We start from the raw sequence: 18,535 nt of genomic DNA on the forward strand, positions 1-18,535 counted from the left end.
GCCGCGCTTACCTCCCAATTCGGCCGTAGACTTCTGTTGTAATACGTACTGGACGATACTACACGCAGCAGTGGCCGAACGCATATGCACACATGACGCAGTGACGTTCATCTTCTCCAACCGCCCGGCGCGACCATCCGACTGGCGAGGCGCCCGTTGGCGACACACAAGGAGAAGGGGAATCGATTCCAGCTGCGGCTAGACGGAAGCGATCCTGCGCCTGCTGCGCCGTAAGCGACGGAACGAGCCAAGCACTAGCTCGACGTCGCGCGGCAAGTCGCGAGGTGAAGGATTCATCAGCGTCCTCGGTGCTGACCATAATTGCTCGGGGAGGAAGGAGGAAAGGCCTCGCTGACAACAGACAGCCATCGGGGATCGCCCTCGCGCGGCCGATGCGGGCCAGCGGCAGCGGAATCTGGCCGCCGAGCGTTCCGCCGCGCGTTCACGGACGGACGGAGGCGTGCCTGAAGGCTGATGTTGCTGACCGCGCACTCCGTCGAGTCCGCGCGCTTTCTTTTCTTTGCTGCTCCTCCACCCAGAAGGACAAGAACCGCCATGTCCAGCACAGCGAAGCACATTCTGCAGAAAGGCGCGGCCTGCCAGCGCTGTGCGTGGCATTTCCTTTTCGCCCAAGTCGGGCTCGTTGCGCCCGAATCCCGCTGACCTCGCTACATCGTCGCGCACTTCTGTACAGGCAAGGAGCGCAAGGTTCGCTGTGACGCACTCAAGCCTGCATGCACCGCCTGTCGCCGCTCTGCACGCTTCCGGGGCGACAATCCGGACGACGTCGTCTGTTGCTTCCAAGGTCGACGGTGCGGGACTGCACCAGGCAAAAGCGCCACGGCTCAGCGCGTCAAGTCGCTCAAGCCGGCGACTGCACAACCGATCGAGCGGCCTGCTCCAGCCGAGGCTGTTGCGCCCTCCAGCCCGTGGGCCAACCGTACGTCTTCCTCCCGCCCCTGCAGGCTGCGGGTCTCTGTGAGTTCCACGCTGACTCGACACTGGCACCGTGTAGAGATTTACACGTCACTGCACGAGTCGAGCACCTCCCTTCCGCCGCCGCCGTCTCCCGCCCTGGCCGTCGCCAGTTCGACGCTCCCCTCGCCCTCCACGTCCTCCCTATACCCCGTCTCGGATCCCGTCTACGCCACACCCCTTCCTGCTCCGGTCGCGCTGCCGCCGCCGAACCAGGAGCTGCCCATCTTCCTCGACTATTGCGCCGCCCCGCTGCCATCGCCGATGTCCGACCTCCTCGGCGCGTCGCCGGTCTCGTACAACCTCTCTTCGCCCGCCTCCTCCTTCTCCTTGCCCTCCAGCGAAGACTACATGTCAGGCTCGTCATTGACAAGCTCGCCCTTCTCGCTCTGCGACGACCTGGATTACGCTCTCGCGTCGGCCAACGTTGATCTGCCCGACCTGGCTCTCCCAGCGACCCCGGCATGGTATCCCTCAACCGACCCTTTCTCAACAGCCTTCGGGATCACGACGCACGGCCAGGGGACATTCTTGCCGACGGGTCAGAATGGCAATGAGACGATCGCGCTGCCGCTCTTCAGCCTTTGAGGCCCGTCCTTCCTCTCTTTCCCTCTAGCCACGAGGCGAACCCTCTGTATATAGATCCTGTTGTATTTCACGTATTCACACACACTCAGAGAATGACCACAGTAGAAGTTTTTCGGAGATCCGCAACGCGCTTTGAACGCTTCCCTCGCTGTCGGACCGCGCGGCTCAAGAGAAGCCAGACAGCTCCCCGAAGATGGGTAGACTGACTGCCGTCAGATCCTCTCATCGAACCAGCCAACACTCAAGAGGTATCAGCATCAAAAAGGGACACGTGCGGCAGGTTTCAGTCCAGGCGAAGCGTAATAGTGGCAAACAAACGGGGTGGACGGCAGCACAGCGAGGGAGGAGTTCCTATGAACATTTGTCGTCGAGTCCATGTCCCGCTGATAGACAGTGTCTATCTGTACATGCGATGGAAGGATCAGAGAGATCTATAAGTCTAGGTCGTGCGCGGAACGAGGCAAAGCGAGGGATACAACAGGAGGGCGAATCGGGCTCCAAAACGGCGCGCGCGCGCGCGCAGATTAGGACTGGAAGTACTGCGATGCACCACTCTGCGAGAGCCAGTGAGGCGTACTCGACGAGAAAGTCAAGCCGGGGCTCGGCAGGTGGAAGCTGCCGCTCCAGACAGCGGCGTTCGCGGCGTCCAACCCGTGCGGCGTCGGCACTCCTCCGCCACCATACACGGACGGAGGGTAGAGCTCCGAGACCGACAGGGACCGGAGGGGTGTCGGCGGCAGGGCGGACTGTCCCGTCACGGCCCCCATGCCGACACAAGTCGAGGCGCCGCTGCCCGGCGCCACACCGAATGAAGGCGTCGCGGGAGCGCCCGACAGGTATGGCGGGAACGCATCGGGAGCAAGAGAAAAGTCGTAGGAGGAGGTGCCAGGGAGTTTCGAGAGGGTCGACGGCGTGAGCACCGCCTGAAGCGCGCCCGTCAAGTCGTCCTGAGGTGGCGGAGGGTGATGTAACGGCTGCTGAGCTTGCAGCGGAGCGCGCATGGCGGTGGAGTTGTGCGCGGGCAGCGGCCCTGCGTACCCGGCCAGGGTGCTCTGCTGAGCTGGCGCGCCCCAAGACACGGGGTGGGCGAGCGGCGCGCTCGTCGATGCAGCCGCTGGTGACGGCGCGCGCGAGACGGCAGGCGACAAGGCCATGGCGGGTTGTGGTGGGAGCGAGATGCTCATGGGGGCGGCTTTCGCCCGCCGCGAGAGCAGCGATTTGGGGCCCAGCGGGTCGGCACCTTGCGCGGGTGCGCCCGGAAAAGCGCTCGAGTACTGCAGTGGCGTAGTCGGGAGCGACACGCTGGACGTCGATGGGTACAGGGGCGCGGCACCGTATGTCGGCGCAAAACCAGGCGGCATTCCGTACTGCGGCACGGCGGCCGCATACTGGTACGGAACGGTAGGCGGCAGCTGCATGTTTTCTGGCGAGGAGCCAGTTGAGCGAACGCCTTCGCCGAGCGATTTGAGCGACGCAGTCGACGAAACCGGCGAGATGAGCGAGGGGGCTGACGAATCGAACGAGTAATCGGTCGCCTGCGACGTTGCGGACGTTGCGGAGCGCACCGAGCTGATGGAAGAAGTCGTCGTGCTTCGCGACGCAGTCTTGCGACGAGGTGCTGCGAGCCGGAGATCGACAGAAGGCGCGCGTCAGCCGGAAGTGCAACGCCGGAGCGACGCCAGTCTAGTACTGCACGCACCAGGACCGACGTTCGAATAGACCTCGCCCGTCATTGTAGGTCCACCTTCTTCACTGCAAAGCCCTTCGCCGTGAAACGCACACCGGGCCTGCGAGAGCTCGTGACCCTTGAACCGTGCTGCTCGCATCGAGCGGACAATATCCAGTTCAGCGAGACCTCCTTCTGTGCGAGCCGTGAGACGGAACGCACCGGTGCGCAAGCACGACGTGCAGGCGAAGACGCCTGAGCCAGGCGCAGGCTGGCCAGAGCAGCGAACCTTGCGACTGAAGCACCGGTGGCATGCGCTGTCGAGGTGGACGGCCGTGGTCAGCGCACGATGCCGACGCGACAAGCAGAGAGACGGCTCGACGGACCTCCCGCGCGACAAGGGCGGGCGCGACGTCTCCTCCGGCGAGCGCTTGATGGGCATGGTAAGTGGAGGAGAGAGAGAGAGGCGAAGCGACGATCGTTTTCGAGCGACGAAGTGCGGGGCGATGCGTCGCGCGTGGTCGACGATTTGAGGGGCAGGAGGCGTTGCACAAGCGTCACTGCAGACTCTCGACAACGACGAGCAGCAGCAACAGCAACGTCGGCGAAGAGGACGTTGGAGACAGAGGGGACCAGCAACCGCGGAAGGAGCGCGAGCGCGGTAGACGTGCCTCGCGTGCCGTCGTGCCTGATACGTGGCAGCCGCTGCTCCTGGGTGAACGCGGACCTGTGACGCGCTGTCTCCCAAACGCCGCGAAGGGCCACCCATCGCCATCGTCGCGCCATCACCGGCGGGAGCGGCCCAAGTGACAATGCGCGACAACACCATGCGGACGATACCTAGTACGCACGCCGACGGAACATGGGCGGGTCAAGGTCGGAGCGAACAGCTCGGGGAACACCGCAGCGAGCGCTAGCACATTCGCTCGGCCACGCAATCTCGTAACTTATCCTCCAGACTCCCCTGCCTAGCCTCGGCCGCAGCGCTCCTGGCTTTGCAGCTCTTTGCGATCGATGGAGCGATGCCGGCGCTTCCCTCGTCGGAACATCAGAGAGAGACTTTCGGAGTCGGCAAGCACCACCTCTCGACGAGGTGGCTCGCAGCGGTGACCCGCCCCCTCGACCTTGCGTGCTCATGATTCTGGGTCCCGCTACCTCAGAGCTCCTCTGCTTCTTCTTGCCCTCTTCTACTGCAGTGCTGCCTGCTTTGCCAGCTTATCCTCCACCTCGCTCCGCTCTCGCCTCCACCGTTCGTCGCCGACCCGGCACCCTCGTCCCCCGAGGCGCTCCCCTTGGTCCTCCGTCACGCGTCACCTGCAAGCTTCTCGCGTGGCAGCAGTCTCCCTGCCTGTCTGGTCACGCTTACCGGTAGACACGCATCATCGCCGTGCGTCGGAGTTTCTCCGGTCGGAGTGCTGCCCGCTTTGCTCGCGTGGTCGTTCCGCTGATCCTTTGGACGGTTAAAACAGGCGCGGTGCCCTCCGTACGCCGTACCAGTCTGTCCAGGACCCTGCAGCATGTCTTCGGCGCCGAACTCTCACATTCCGGGCGTATCGCCTCCTCGTCAACAAACCTCGCTGGCCGACTCGTCCCACGCGCCTACCCAGCAGCAGTGCTTGACGCCGCCTACCGTTCGCCGACGGGAGCAGCGCATCGCGCGGTGTGTTGCAGCGGGCTATGGCGGCGAGCGCAGGCGCGAGAGGGCGGGCGGTGAAGATAATCGCCATGAAAGGGCGGGGGACGAGGGCGAGGGGAGCCACGCGCTCAACGTGCGGACGCCCGCCGGCTATGCCGCCGAGGAGGTAGAGGCGCGGCGCGTCGGACGCCGCGCAGCTGCCTGGCAGGGCTGGGAAGCGGAGGCGGCTCGCTACGCTGGACCGCGCGTCGGAGACGACAGCGTCCTCCGTCCGGATGGTACTGTCGACTGGGATCGCTTCGCACAGCCTGGTAGGGTCGACGGAGGAGACGGCCTACTCGCTCTTGGCCAGGGTATCGACCCGACCTACGAAGACCTGCTCTCCACGCTCGAGGCCCCCGCCATGCTTCCACCCGCTCGGCCCATTGTCCGCTTGCCAACCCTCCCGCCACAGCTACCGACGGCAAGCCTGCCGCCCAACACGCTTCCGCTTGTCCTGGGCGCGCTCTACATCGCAGCGCGTGCTTTCGGCCTCGGCAGTCGCCGCTCTGCGCGTGCGGCGGGTGCAGCCGCCGATGCCAAGGTGCGGCAGTGGGAGCGCGAGCGCAATTGGCGCGAATAGACCGAGATGTAGAGGCCGTGTTCCGCATCGACGCCCTCCTTGTCCTCCTCTTTATCCCTTCTTCTGCGTCTTCCTGCTGTATCGTCCACAACGTGCTGCTACATCCTCATATGCCCGTACGACTGTAACGAACCCTTTTTCTTTGCAGCCTTTCTCCGCACTCTCTGAGGCTGGTGTTGCGCACTGTTAGCACTGGCGCCGGGGCATTCGATGAAGAGCAACAAGTGCCACACATGAAGACGGTATGTAATATGCAGGTACTATGCAAGCGACACGGCAGCGTGCTCAAGCAGTAGCGTCCTCCGTCGTCCTCTTCGGTGAAGCCTTCTTCGGCGTGCGCGCCTTCTTTGCCGCAGGCGGCTCGACCCCATCCGCTTCCACGCCCTCGCCATCGAGATGGGCCGTCTCCTCTGCAGCCTTGCTCTTCCGCTTCGTGCCGGCGCCGCCACGTTTCTTTGCTGGCGAGGTCGCGCCGTCTGCCGCAGCGCCGTCTTCCTCCTTGACCTGCTCGGCGACCTTCTTCCTCGGCGTGCGCTTCTTCTTCTCCTTGAGGGGCGGGTCATATGCCTGACCCTCGGCGTCCTTGCCTTCGGGCAGAGGCATTTCGCCGTCGACGAGCGCGTGCACAACCTGCTCCGTCTGCTCCTCGTCGCCCTCACCGGCCGTTCCGTCGGTGGCGGTCCCGGCAGTGCCGTCGGTGCCGTCCTCATCGGTCGCCGCGCCCTTTTTGCCCTTCTTGGGCTTGTGCGACTTGCGACCGGCAGTCTGCTTTGTCTCTTCGAGCGCAGGCGGGCGAAGGTCCTCTGCGAGAAAGGCTGTCAGAATAGTGATAGCCGAGCGAAGAGCATAGCGGAGTGCGAGCGCACCGTGAATGACCGGGTGGAGGTTGTAGATGCGGTAGAGGTGGAAGACTGCCTGTTCCTTATCCTTCGCTTCGATCATGAGATCTGGCGGAAGAGGCTGCTCAGCATCTGCACCTCTGGCAGGCGACTAAAGAGTTGCAGTACGCACCCATGTCATCGGGCAGAACCTCGGGAAGGCGCTGGCACCGGTCAGCGTGCGCGCGCTTCTCCTGCAGTGCGACCACTAAGTCAGCCGCGCGTCCGAGCGTTTCGGGACGAGACTAACGGCGCACCATAATCGTCTCGGCACCCTTCCTCGGCTCAGATAGGTGAAACTTCGGTTTGATACCCTTGCGTTCCCAGAGCTTGAGAATGCGCGGGATGAGCTCGCTCGGCGGTTGCTTCGACGGGTAGATCCAGTCGTGGTGGTAATCTGCGAGTTGAGCAAGACTTAGTGCTTGCGGCGGGATGCTGAAGGGACTGAGCCGTACCGAAGACGAGCGGAATGTTCAGCTCCTCGCAGACTGGCAAAAGATCGTCGCAGTTGTAGCAGATCTCGTCGTTCTCGAGCACGAGGCTGCATTATGATGTTCATCAGAGTGCGCCAAGACCGAAGGATGGGGCAAGGAAAACGCACCGGTTCTTGACTCCCTGTGAGAGCTCCTTGTAGTTCTCGCGGAAGCGCTTGAGGGTTGCCTCTTTGTCGCCGAAGACGCCGCCTCCCTAGGTTCGAGGGTGTAAGAGCAGGCTCGTCGCGTAACAGGATGGCGAACGCACGTGGATGATCATGACGCTGTCCTTGCCGAGGCCCATGCGGTCCATCAACTCGTTGTGGTATTCAAGGTCGCGATACGCGTTCTCGACGACGACCTGACGAGGAGAGGCGATTTGACAGTATTGTCCGGGGTGGCTTGTGATACGTACGCCCAGCCTGTTGGCGGTATCGCCAGCCTCCTTAAGTTCTTCGGAGACGTAGTCGAGTGAGTACTGCAGATCGGGATGGCTGGCGAAGGGTGCGATGTCGGACGACACTGAAAGTCACAGAAGTGTTGTTGTAAGGTAAAGAGGGTCAAGAAAAGGGCGGTGGACGAAGAAAAGAGGTCAGCTGGTTGTTGAGAAGGTTCACGACGTCGGCTGGGCGACATCGTCGCGCCGGTCAGGAGGCAGAAACACGCACTGCGCATGAAGAAAATGTCGTGTGCGGCGTTCCACTCGATGATCGTTTTGAGGTCCTTGATGTTCTGGCGGGTGAGCTCCTTGAGGTACGGGACGCCCTTGTCCTCCTTGGCAACAGTGTCGAGGCGGCAGGTGCGGCTGCAGAACACGGGAGGCTTCTGCTTGCGAAGGATAGTGTTGAGACACGCGTAGCCGAGGCGCCCTCTGTCGCGCATCAAACGAGCTTCAACACGCGGACGAAGGAAACAAGCGACGACTGGATTTGGTGGACGCACTTGAAAGTCGTCGTCAGCTGCTCGACCGGCGGGATGTCGTAGACGACGGGCTCCTTGGGCTTGCGCGTGCGCTTCTTCTTGGGCTTGGGCTCTTCCACCTCGTCGTCCTCAACCTTGACCTGCTCCCCCTTCGAAGTCCCAGCAACATCGCCTGGCGAGCCCGGCGCTTCGGCGGCGAGATCGTAGACGTTGTCTTGTGGTGACGGCGGCACTGGGGACAGCGAAGACGAGGGCGAGCGACTGCGATCTTTGGCCGTGAGCGCGGAACGGGCGGCGGTCGCAGCTGCACGCGCCGGGCGCGTCGAAATAGCCGCGATTGACGTTGAAGTGGTCGTGTGCTTCACGGTGCTGGCTACGATAGCCTGCATCGCTGTTCTCGGCGGGTTGTTGGCGAAGGAAGCAAGAGCGAAGCCCTGCTCGCCTGCACTCCTGTCGTCACTTTCCCCAGTCCGATTGGCAACGCCAGGTCGGCCTGCTCCGCCCATGGAGATAAAGAACATACTGCTATTACGCAGGAGAAGAGCAACCACATGGGGCTATGAAATACAGGTGCACTGATGCCAATAGACGAGAGCAAAGACATTGGCGAGAGACAGCCTCACATCGTCGGCGGTTTCGGCGACATCTGCTGCCCTGACGGTGCGGCCGGCGTCTGCGCGCTCGCGCCAGCACTCGCTCCCAGAGCGGCGGTCTGAGAATCGGGCGTGCCGCCTTGGTCGGAACCGGTCGCGGCGAAAGCGGAGTAGGAGTAGTTGAACCTGTGCGACAATGGCACGACGCGTCAGTGTGATGCTCAGACCGACACGCTGTACAATAGGAGAACAGGGCGCACCAGTCGTCGCCCAGATTGGCGCCGAGTGGCATGCCGAAGAAGGCGGAAGTTGGATCGAATGGCGTAGGTGCGGTGGAGGCGGGCATGCCGCCGCCAGGCAGCGATGCTGCGGCACTGGTCGATACTGCAGGCGCAGCGCTGGTAGCATTCGGCGAAGCACCGGCCGCCGCTGCGGCCATGGCAAGGCCGAAAGGACTGTTTCCGCCCGCGCCGAAAATGAACGGGTTGGCGCCTGTCGTACTGGCGACTTCGGTCGGTGAGAGGAACGAGTTGAGTCTGAGCGATAAGATCCTGTTAGCGACTGGCCTGGTTCGAGCCGCAAGATCTGGCGACGCACAGGTCCGAGTAGTTGGTCGTGCCGCCACTCGTCCCGGGCGGCGACTTGAACTGGCTCAAATCGAGTGAGGGGTTGAGAATGTCGAACGTCTGCGCCGTGCCGTCACCAGGCAAACCAGGAGGCATACTTCCCGGCTGCCCCACTTGGTTCACGCCGGCGAGCGGGAAGTTGGGCCCTGCTCCCGGGAAGCTGCCAAGTGGGGGCGAGTGCATGGCGCCGAGCACGGGAGGCAGCCCCGGGTAACCGAGCTGATGCTGATGTTGCCCAAGAGGCGGAGATGCGAGAGCGGCGGATGCACCGGGTACAGGCGACCTCGCTGCCGCCGCGCCGCGCGAAGCGCTTGTACTGCTGCGCTTTCGTCCGACAGCCGTCTTCGAATGTGCTCGCCCACCCATCGGGCGATTGTGGAAGTTGGTCGGCTGCAAACCGTCGAAAGCGGCACTCCCGGGTGCCGGCGAATCGACCTCCATCGTTGGCCGTTTGGTGCCGCGCTCCGCACGTGCGAGACCGTCAAGCTCGGCGTTCAGCTCTGCGTCGCGCAGATCGACGAGACCGTGCAGGAGCTCCCACTGCCGTATCGCCGAACCCCAGATGAGCTGCGAGGGGCGGGATCACCCGCGTGGTGAGCGGAATGCCGAGGCAGTAGAAGGCAGCGGTACGTACCTCCATCTCCTTCAGCGCGTGCATGCATTGCAGGAGGTGCACCTTGGCCGGCCGTGCAAGCGCTTCGTCGAAAGAGGCGTTGTAGACCTGTCGTCCGTCGGCGAAGGTCAACAACGGCCACCTGGCTTGGGCGCAGCAACAGGAACTGCATCACGTACGCAGATGATGGCGGCGGAGAAGATCGGGTAAGTGAGGAAGGGCGGGCACTGCCGCAAGGTGAACGTCTTCCGCCAAGTCGTGATGATACTGCGAAGCGCCATGTGTCAGCTACAGCACGGGCGGGACAGGACAGCTCAGCTGAAGACGGACTTCGCAATGGCGTTGGCTGAAGTCGTGCAGATCGAGTGCGAGGGGAAGTTGCCGGGCGAAGCTGTGCTGTTCTGGCCCGGGATGCTGCGCAGACATGGACGTCAATGAGCAAGCGCACTAGACATCCTGCGCATGCGCGTGGAGTCGACGCACAAGGGACGGTGTAAGAGAATAAGGGACGAATAGAACTGGAGATGAAGCGATAAGATCTGTTCGAAGCGGCGTCAGAAGCAGACCCCAGCGCGACGATTCGAGAGAAGGCGCTACGTACATGGGGTGGCGGAACTTTCTTGCTCGCCGGGTTGTATTGGAGATGCGTCGGCAAGGCGAGGTACCACGACGCGAGGCTCTGGTCTAGCAAGCTGAGAAGGGTCTCAGAGCTTTGCCCGAGGACGCGGATTCGGATGGCGTAGATGTTCGAGATGATCTGCACGAGAACGCAGCAATCAGCTCTGATTGAAGCCGAGAAGCAGTGAGTTGGGGCGCACGCGGTTGATGATGACGGCTAGCGCGCCCGCAGCGTTGAAGCAACTAAGCGTATGTGCCCTCGTAGGCGGGTACGCTTTGAGGAACTTTGCGTTTTCCTCGGGGAGCGGGTCCGAACCGGCTTTGGCATTCGAGGTCCACTCGGTGCCATCGACGCGGATCGGGCGCCACTGCTCGTGCTCGTCGGGCTCGTCCTCTGACGGGAAGCCGCAGTCGTAGTCGCGCTCATGAATTGTGCCAGGACGACCGATGTACGAACTCGTGTAGCGGTCTGTTCACGTCGAGCTGGTCAGGCGGGGTTCAAGGAGGGGAAGGACAAGCGACTCACCGAGGATCACGCACGCCCACCAGATCCGCTTCCTCGTCTGCTTCTCCTCGTGCGTGAAGCGCTGGATCGGGAGGAACCACTTCTCGACGTCGCGGAACAAGCCGAGGTCTTGCGCCATGCGAATGGCTGCAGAATGAAGCGGTTCAGTGAAGAGCAACAAGTGTGCGAGGCGAAGCACCAACGCACCCATGCCGTTGGTCATCCAAGCGCTTGACATGGCACCAACGCCAATCTCGCGGTAGCTGATGAGGAGGAGCGCCTGCACCGTGACGAGTTTCGACGATCCATAGTCGTGGTTGAGGATGCGGCGGGCCTGCCGCCAGAACCGCCGCGAGTTAGCCAAGACTGATCGAGGCGATCCAACCCAGGGAGCGCACGCACCTTGTCGAGGTACTCCTGCCCTGCAGTCCAGTACTTGCCGTCTTTGCGCGCCTCCTCGAGGTCGCAGTACCGCGCCGCGAGGGCGAACATGCTGAGCAAGAGGACCATCGGGACCTTTCCCGTTCCCGCGGGCGTCGACGGCTCGGTCGAGTGCGGGTGCGCGAGCGAGTGGCGGTACTGCCGCATGAACGAGACCTTGTACAGAAGCGGAAAGTGCGGGTGGACGTAGGTCCAGTACGCCGAGAGGAGGTGCGTCTGCGTCGACATGTCTGGCAGCGGGTCCTCGGCGTCGGCGAGCTGAAGGATCTCGCGCTCCGTCTTGAGGACGCGGTTGTCGGCCGGAGGCCAGACGCCGGCCGAGGGGAACTGCCAGAAGAAGTCACGGAAGCGCTGACTCTTCGAGATGAGATACAAACCCGATGACCTGCGCAGGGACGACCGCGTCAGGAGAGACCTCGAGTGGCCAGCACTAGGTGAGAGAGCGGACGTACCGGCCGTGATACCGCACTTCAGCGTTCTCGTTCAAGCTGAGCTGCCCGACGACGTCTGCAAGCTCCGACATCGGCTCCTTCGGGCTCTGCATATCCTCTCCCGTCGTCGCCGCGCCCGTCCCCTTGCCCTTCCCTCCCGCTCCTCCCGCCGTCGGCGCCGCCGTCATGATGGCGTCGCCACCCGCAGTACCGCCCGCATCGCCGCTCGAGAGCGTGTACGAGCTCGTGCCCGTGTGCCCGATCGCGCTCGGGCTGAGGACGCTGAGCGCGGCGGTGTTTGAGCTACGCGGCGGGACGACGCCGACGGGCGGGAGCGTGAAGGCGTACGCCATCTGCTTCCGGTCCGGGTTGAGGTAGCCTTGCCCGCCGACTCCACCGCTCGAGGGCGAGCCGCCGCTGCCGCCTGCGGTGGGCGACGTGCCGTAGGTCGGGATGTCGAGACGCCGTCGCTGCCGAGGCGAGGTGGAAAGGTCGGCGGTGGCGCTCGCAGAGGTCGAGAGGCGCGGACCGCCAGCAGCCGAGGAGCCAGCGCCGTCAAGGATAGTCGACGCGCCGATCGGGAGCGAGAAGGCTGCGCTGCTGGTCCCCACGCCGAGAAAATTGGGCGACGCGCCGTCCTCGGACGACTCGCCCTGCTGGCCTGGCGCACGGTACTGTCCCGCAGCGCCGGGGAAGCTGCCTCCCGCTGCGCCGTTCGACAGGTCGAGGCCGAACGTACTGGGATCGAGCCCGAGCGAGTTGACGCCGTATGGCTCAGCCGAAACGCCTCCCGTGCCCGCACCGCCAAACCCTCCGAGATCCTCCTCGCTCAGCCAGTTGCTTCCACCAACTGACCCGCCGAGCCCGCCCGGAAAGGCCGGCTCGCCCGGCTGCGTTGGGAAGCCCGTCGCGAGGATCGTCGGTTGTTGCGGCTGGCCCGGCTGCGTCTGCGAGGCTTGCGCGGCAATCTGCTGCTGCTGCGCCTCGGCGAACTCGCGCTTCCAGGAGCGCTTAGGCGGCCCGCTGGACGCGGATGCGGGCGCGGCGGCGGCTCTGAGGTCTCGCGCGAGGATGTCGCGCGCTTCATTGTCACCTGTCACGAGAAGTCTGTCAGTCAGGGAAGGTCATCGCGGGAGGAGAGGGCGGCTGAGCGCACCGATGAGTTCGCCTAGGAGCGTTGCGGCTCTCGGATCGTCACTCCCCAACAGCCCTCCTAGCAGCGCCTCCATGCGATGTAGCCGCGACTCGATTGCCTCGATGTAGCTGCGGGTGGCCGAAGTCAGTATGCTACGCAGTATAGCAGTCGAGGAGGATTAGCGAGAGATGCACCCTTTCGGCGGACCTCTGCAGAAGGTATGGATCAGGTCGGCTCTCATCGCTTATGGCTCAGACATCTCGAGCGAGACAGTGTCTGTGACAGTCGTGCTGCCAGGAAAGACACGCCACGCGAGGGAGAAAGAACGCACCTCTTCCTACTCGCGCCCAAGAAGGTGCATTCCGCGCCGACCGTGATGCAGTTCTGGCAGGGCCCGACGGGCTCGCTCGTGGCCGGGTCGAGGATGCGGGTGCATTTGCACTTGCTCTTGCGGCAGCTGTTGCGAGAAGAAGCGAGGGAAGTGGGGAGCCGCGGCAAGTGGGGAGGCGAGCGCCGGTGTGTCACGAGGAACGACACAGGCGATGGGCAGGGTCGCAGGGAAGCGAGGAGAACGAGAGAAAGGACACAGAGAGGACGATGGATGCGGTCAGCGACGGTACGGGGACGCGAGCGACGCGCAGATCTCGCCCGCGGGCCGACGGAGGCCGGCGCAGGAGGAGCAGTGGCTGCGCGAGACGCACTTGTCGCCTGTGTGCGGTGCAGAGGCGTCAGCGTGCTCGTGCTCGCGGGCGTGGCAGACCTCGTTCGGGCGAGATCTGAGTGGACGGGGGGCCGCGCGGAGCCCCCCTTGAGCCAAACGAGCGGGAGAGGAAGCACGGGCAGAGCGAAGCGTACAGGCTTTGGACGAGCGCTTGCGGGGTTCCTTGTCGCCGCCAGAGTCCTTGTCGCCCTTGGGACCAACGCTCTGCTTGCCCTTGCTCTTTGCGGGCTTTGGCGCGAGGGCGTGCGCTGGGGTTGCCGAGGACGACGAGGCGAGTGCGGGCGTGAGGACGGGGAGCGAGAGCGGGAACTCGGACTCGCTCGTCGACGAGTACCCGTCGTCGTCAGAGTCCATCCTCGTGCAAATGCGGGCGGGGCACAGGAGCGGTCGCGGGAAAGACGCCGGCGCTTCTGAGACGAGCGCGCGCGGCGGAGGTGCCCCGCAGCAGCCCGCGGCGACCACCCGCCGCCGCCTCGTTTGCTAGACTGTTCGGTCAGCGAGTGCCACCAGTTCAGCATGAGAAGGCGCTACGACTCACGGTGCAGAGCTCGTGCGATGCGAGACGTCGCGAGTCGCTCTCTTCCACGGCGACAACACCACTCGGTCGGGCTGCCTGCGAGTGCAATGAGCTGCTGTACACGTCACAGTGCTGCAGAGCGCACTAGACTGGCAGCAATACGCGCGGCGGGGGCTGAGGCGCCCTCCTTCCCGATCGAGCTCCACCTCGCTTCGCCCGCCCGCCCTCTCGTCTCGCTCCCTCTGACCGCCTCGAAGCACCCGCACAAGGTCCGTGCAGCGAGCAGTGCACTCGACGGTAGCAGCGGACTGACTCTCGCTCGCTTTCGTCCCCCGCACTCGCACCGACTTGATCACCTCTCGTCGTCCCCACCTCGCCTGCCCTCCGCCTTGCCCTCGCCTCGCACGCGCAGCCGCAGCCATGTCCGACGCCGCCGCAGACACGACCAAGGCCACCGAGCCCACCACCGCCGCTCCCGTCGCCGACGAGACTCCGGCCAAGGAGGCCGCGAAGGACGACACCTCCAAGGGCGACGAGGAGGAGACGGCCTCGCCCGCGAAGCGCCCTGCCGAGGACGCGCCCGAGGACGAGACCGAGACCAAGAAGTGCGTCGCTGTCCCCGTCTCTCTGCTTGTGCGCATTCCAGCGCCTGGGATCAGGCATGTTGGCTGACCCTGCTCCTCCCCTCTCTCGCGCGCGTGCAGGTCCAAGCCCGCCGCAGACAAGGAGGGCGAAGACGAGGAGGAGGACGAGGACGTCACGGGCGAGCTCGCGCACCTCGACCAGACCAACATCATCGAGGGCGGCCGGAGGACGCGTGAGTCGCGCCGCTTGCAGTCTGCGGCCTATGCGTGCAGCGCACGCTGCCTTGCACAGGTAACTGATGCTCTGCTTCCCCCCGACAGGCGGCAAGAAGGTCGACTACGCCGCGCTGTATGCTCCCTCCTCTTCCGCAGCGTCTCATCAGCCTGCTGACCCACTTTGCGCTTCCACAGCGACAACGGCGATGAGGTCGACGAGGAGGAGGACGAGGATGACGAGGACGTCAAGGAGGGCGAGCTCAAGGAGCCGGCCGAGGGCGACAACGAGGACGAAGAGGAGGAGGAGGGCGACGAGGAGTGAGTGCGCGAAAGCGTCACGCTCGGTAAGTTCGCTTCCACGCAGCGCTCGTCGACGGTCTGCAGGGTGCTCGCGCTTTGCGCTCAAGTAACTTGCTCACTCTCTGTCCGCTGACAGCTGCCCCTACCTCTACGTCTTTCATCTTCCGCTTCTCGCCCTCGCCCGTCCGCCGGCTTTCGCCCAAACCCGTGTTGTCCCCTCCTCCGTACCCTACCCGTCCGAGTGACCCGCTGTTCCGCCGCCTCTCCCGCTGCGGAGCGTGCGGCCCAAAACGCCCTCTTTCGGCGCGGCAACTCTCGTCCTCCCGCTCCCAACCCCCTCTTACTCGTCGATCTTGCTTTCCACCTCAATGAAAACTCAAAGAAGTTGACTCTGCGTAGTGACTGCCGTGGCGTGCAGATCGGTCACGCCTGAGCGAGCATGAGGAGAGACCATGCGCAAGCGCCAGAGTCGACTTGCGCACCAGCCGCTGTCTGCCCTCCTTGTCTGACCCCTGACCGCTTCCTTTTCATCAACGGCATCACAAGTCGTTCTGGCATACCGCCATTGCGCGTGCGGCGGTACACGCGCTTGTGATCGGCTCGCCTCCACCCCGCATTCTTCTGCTCCCGGGACACTATCGCCCTCTTCCTCACGCACTGCCCGCCATGGGCCGGACGCGAGGCCCATCTGCGCCTGATGCACGGCACCTGTGCACCCATCCAGGGTGCAACAAGTCATTTGCGCGTCAGGGTGCGGTCCCCGTCTCTCGCTGCCGACAAGCCTTATCTCGCGCGATCCCGACTCACTCTCGCCGTGCATGCAGACCATCTGCGTCGACACTCGGTCAATCATGACCCGCATCGCATGCGCCACTGCCCCGAGTGCGGTCGCGCCTTTGCACGGACCGACGTCCTCGCGGCGCACCTGCGCAAGCATGAGGAAGAAGCGCGGCGCGCAAACCCGCACGGACTTGCGTCCTACGGCGACCACGGCGTCCGTGGCATCGTGCGCGGGTCGGGCGAGCATGGCGACGGCGCCGACCCCGTCGCCGGGGTGATAGCCGACGACTTTCTCGCAACGGAGCCGCCTAAGGACGATCTTGACGCAATGTACGACTGGCTCGTGCACAGCTTTGTTGGTGAGGCACCACCGGGCGAGCTCGACACGTCTGCAGCCGGACCGAACGAGCCGCATGACATGTCCTTGCCGACCCCGACGGCGGGACTCTCGACTTTCGCGCCGACCTTCAATTGCGAAGTCGACGAGTCGACGCGCAGCGCGCTCATATCATACCTCTGCGTGCGTGGAGCACTCGTACTCTGCAAATTCAAGCTTGAAAGCTCACGGGTACTACCTTGCAGACCATTCCCAGCTTCGCCTCTTCCCCTTTCTCTGCTTGCTCGACGCTCTCGGCCGCGCTTTTCCGTTACTGGACCGTATTCCACCCGCAACTGCCGATACTGCATGCACCGACGTTTGATCCAACCGCTTCGATCGCGCTGCTTGCCACGCTCGTGGCGGTCGGGTTCTGCTGCGATTCCGACGACGCACTGTACGACTTTGGTGCCAGCATCTTTCGCAAGCTGAGCGCGACAATGCAGCTGGCAAGCTGTCACTCTGCTCCCGATGCGGCTGGCTGACTCACTGACTCGCTTGTCGCCGGCAGCACGACCTGCACGAACCGCCCGTCTCGCTCGAGACGTTCCAGGCGCTCGTAATCAGTGGACAGGCGAGTCAAATGCTACTGAACAACACGCAGCACCAGCTCTCATATATATCTAGCGCGTACGAGTATGGCGTCCGTCCTTTCGGTTGCTCACAGCGCCGGCGTGGGATGCTTACCTCGTTCAAATCGATCGCGAACACAGCTGAGCCGTGGCATGGACATTTTCTACGTCCGATATTATAAGCGATTCGCGTTTGACCCCGACGCGCCAGACGAAGAGCAGTGGAGGACTTGGATCACCAGCGAGTCGTGGCGACGGTGCGTGAAGCTCGTCATCACTGATAAGTGCGCGGTCGTACTCACCCAATGCCACGGTGCTGCTGACACCCGTAGGGCCGCTCACCGCGTCATGGATCGGGAAATTGAGCAGGCGTTGCTCTTCAACCAGCTCAGCTCGCGCGCACTCACAATGCTTGTCTGCCGCCTACCGCTACCAGTCGGTGACGACATCTGGAATGCACCGACAGCTGCCGCCTGGAAGGCCCAGCCTCCGCTGCTGAGTGTAACGTACTGCAGCGCGATCAAAAGCGTCCTCACTTCGTCACCCGGCTCGCGTGAGCGCCTGAACGCCTTCGCGCTCTCGTCTATCCTGCACGGCTTGATGAGTGTCGGCTGGGATCTCCGGTGGCGCGGCACGCTCCGCGCAGACGCCATCATGCCGCTGCAGACCGAGATCAACTGGCATGCGGCGCTGCACAAGGCGCACGAGCGCATCGAGCACGACCTCGCTGCGGCGCTCGAGCTGCCGTTCTTGACCGAGTCAGAGCGGTTGCTCAGCTGGACGAGCAAGGACCTGCTGCTCATCGCGCAGCTTGACCTCCTCGTCGACATGTGAGCCTTATTTCTTCACTTTCGCATGTCTCCTGGGCGAAGACTGACTCAGGCTCGCTTGTGCACGAAACTGTATGCAGACACTCGATGCTGACGTTCGCTGGCGTGATGCGCATCGGAGGCCGCTACGTCGGACCGGACGACTACGCCCTCGCCGCCAAGACGATCCGCAAATGGTGCACCACGGATGCTGCCGTCCAGGCGGCGGACCTCGTGACCGAGTATCTCGTCAACCGCGTCACGGTGCGTGGCTTTCCTCAAGCTTCATGCTCCAGCTCGACATCGGCGTGGTGAGGCGGGACTGACCTTCGCAAGTGTTCTGCAGATCGCAGACCTTGGCAGCGGCTGGAGCGCTTCAAAAGGCATGTATGCGCCTTGGTCGATATATCTCGCTTCCGTGCGTCATCCTGAGCTGCAGTTGCGTCGCAGCGTCCCTGACGGTGCCCGACGCCGCGGCAGCTCACGATCTGGACCTTCGTCTCACTCCGCCGGGCGCCTACAAGCCCTTCACCACAACCCAAAGACGCAAGCGTCGTACGAAGAATCGCTCGATATGCGCAAAAACTGCAGCGTACTCACCCGGTTCTTCTGCTGTCTAGGTTCCCTTCCCTCTTCTCAGCGCCATGCCGACCGCGTGGGATCCTGCCGACCTGCCGTCATTTCTTCAGAGCACCTCCAGACTCCTCAAACGGCAGCGCTGGGCCGTCGGTGCGTGTCCAATCGCTCTTGCGCTCCCACGTTGAAGCGAGCTGATCCGGAATCGCCGTAGGGAAGGACGCAGGCGAGATCCTCGCTTCGCTGATGGACCGCCGCGTCGCTACAGAATAGTGCGAACGACCATAGATTTTGAAGTAGTTCTAGATTGCCGCGGTATCTTTCTTGTCGAGCCGCTCTAATTTTCCGGACGTGGGACGCGAA

General features: G+C 63.7%; 7 protein-coding genes across 7 annotated transcripts; 4 read left to right on the forward strand and 3 right to left on the reverse strand.

Moving 5' to 3' along the window:
• Nucleotides 1–555: 555 nt before the first annotated feature.
• On the forward strand, nt 556–1,563 carry JCM10292_007110 (uncharacterized protein; the record flags this gene model as incomplete). Its single annotated transcript, XM_076648186.1, has 4 exons — nt 556–607; nt 695–708; nt 850–940; nt 1,016–1,563. The coding sequence occupies 4 exons, from the start codon at nt 556–558 to the stop codon at nt 1,561–1,563; spliced, it is 705 nt and encodes a 234-aa protein (XP_076506133.1).
• Nucleotides 1,564–2,087: 524 nt separating this feature from the next.
• Nucleotides 2,088–3,671, reverse strand: JCM10292_007111 (uncharacterized protein; the record flags this gene model as incomplete). The annotated part of the gene is made up of 4 exons (XM_076648187.1): nt 2,088–3,181; nt 3,344–3,379; nt 3,452–3,546; nt 3,616–3,671. 4 exons carry the CDS (start codon nt 3,669–3,671, stop codon nt 2,088–2,090), a joined length of 1,281 nt encoding a protein of 426 aa, XP_076506134.1.
• Nucleotides 3,672–4,746: 1,075 nt separating this feature from the next.
• JCM10292_007112 (uncharacterized protein) lies at nt 4,747–5,487 on the forward strand (the record flags this gene model as incomplete). The annotated part of the gene is made up of 1 exon (XM_076648188.1): nt 4,747–5,487. The coding sequence occupies one exon, from the start codon at nt 4,747–4,749 to the stop codon at nt 5,485–5,487; it is 741 nt and encodes a 246-aa protein (XP_076506135.1).
• A 285-nt stretch (nt 5,488–5,772) lies between these two features.
• JCM10292_007113 (uncharacterized protein) lies at nt 5,773–8,148 on the reverse strand (the record flags this gene model as incomplete). Its single annotated transcript, XM_076648189.1, has 9 exons — nt 5,773–6,290; nt 6,354–6,434; nt 6,499–6,559; nt 6,623–6,762; nt 6,821–6,906; nt 6,967–7,052; nt 7,107–7,360; nt 7,507–7,709; nt 7,781–8,148. The coding sequence occupies 9 exons, from the start codon at nt 8,146–8,148 to the stop codon at nt 5,773–5,775; spliced, it is 1,797 nt and encodes a 598-aa protein (XP_076506136.1).
• A 230-nt stretch (nt 8,149–8,378) lies between these two features.
• JCM10292_007114 (uncharacterized protein) lies at nt 8,379–13,796 on the reverse strand (the record flags this gene model as incomplete). Its single annotated transcript, XM_076648190.1, has 18 exons — nt 8,379–8,538; nt 8,613–8,888; nt 8,950–9,545; nt 9,613–9,699; nt 9,771–9,858; nt 9,922–10,005; nt 10,075–10,130; nt 10,193–10,348; nt 10,410–10,678; nt 10,736–10,861; nt 10,922–11,048; nt 11,117–11,540; nt 11,608–12,679; nt 12,743–12,849; nt 12,916–12,930; nt 13,053–13,178; nt 13,423–13,429; nt 13,577–13,796. 18 exons carry the CDS (start codon nt 13,794–13,796, stop codon nt 8,379–8,381), a joined length of 3,996 nt encoding a protein of 1,331 aa, XP_076506137.1.
• A 583-nt stretch (nt 13,797–14,379) lies between these two features.
• JCM10292_007115 (uncharacterized protein) lies at nt 14,380–15,081 on the forward strand (the record flags this gene model as incomplete). Its single annotated transcript, XM_076648191.1, has 4 exons — nt 14,380–14,564; nt 14,664–14,776; nt 14,865–14,892; nt 14,955–15,081. The coding sequence occupies 4 exons, from the start codon at nt 14,380–14,382 to the stop codon at nt 15,079–15,081; spliced, it is 453 nt and encodes a 150-aa protein (XP_076506138.1).
• Nucleotides 15,082–15,725: 644 nt separating this feature from the next.
• JCM10292_007116 (uncharacterized protein) lies at nt 15,726–18,445 on the forward strand (the record flags this gene model as incomplete). Its single annotated transcript, XM_076648192.1, has 11 exons — nt 15,726–15,810; nt 15,884–16,359; nt 16,422–16,664; nt 16,727–16,858; nt 16,929–17,044; nt 17,120–17,617; nt 17,698–17,860; nt 17,943–18,014; nt 18,077–18,151; nt 18,217–18,325; nt 18,387–18,445. The coding sequence occupies 11 exons, from the start codon at nt 15,726–15,728 to the stop codon at nt 18,443–18,445; spliced, it is 2,028 nt and encodes a 675-aa protein (XP_076506139.1).
• Nucleotides 18,446–18,535: the final 90 nt, after the last annotated feature.

This window comes from Rhodotorula paludigena, assembly GCF_050403205.1.
Source record: "Rhodotorula paludigena JCM10292 DNA, Rt_paludigena_JCM10292v1_ctg14, whole genome shotgun sequence".
In the NCBI taxonomy this organism is placed as follows: domain Eukaryota; kingdom Fungi; phylum Basidiomycota; class Microbotryomycetes; order Sporidiobolales; family Sporidiobolaceae; genus Rhodotorula; species Rhodotorula paludigena.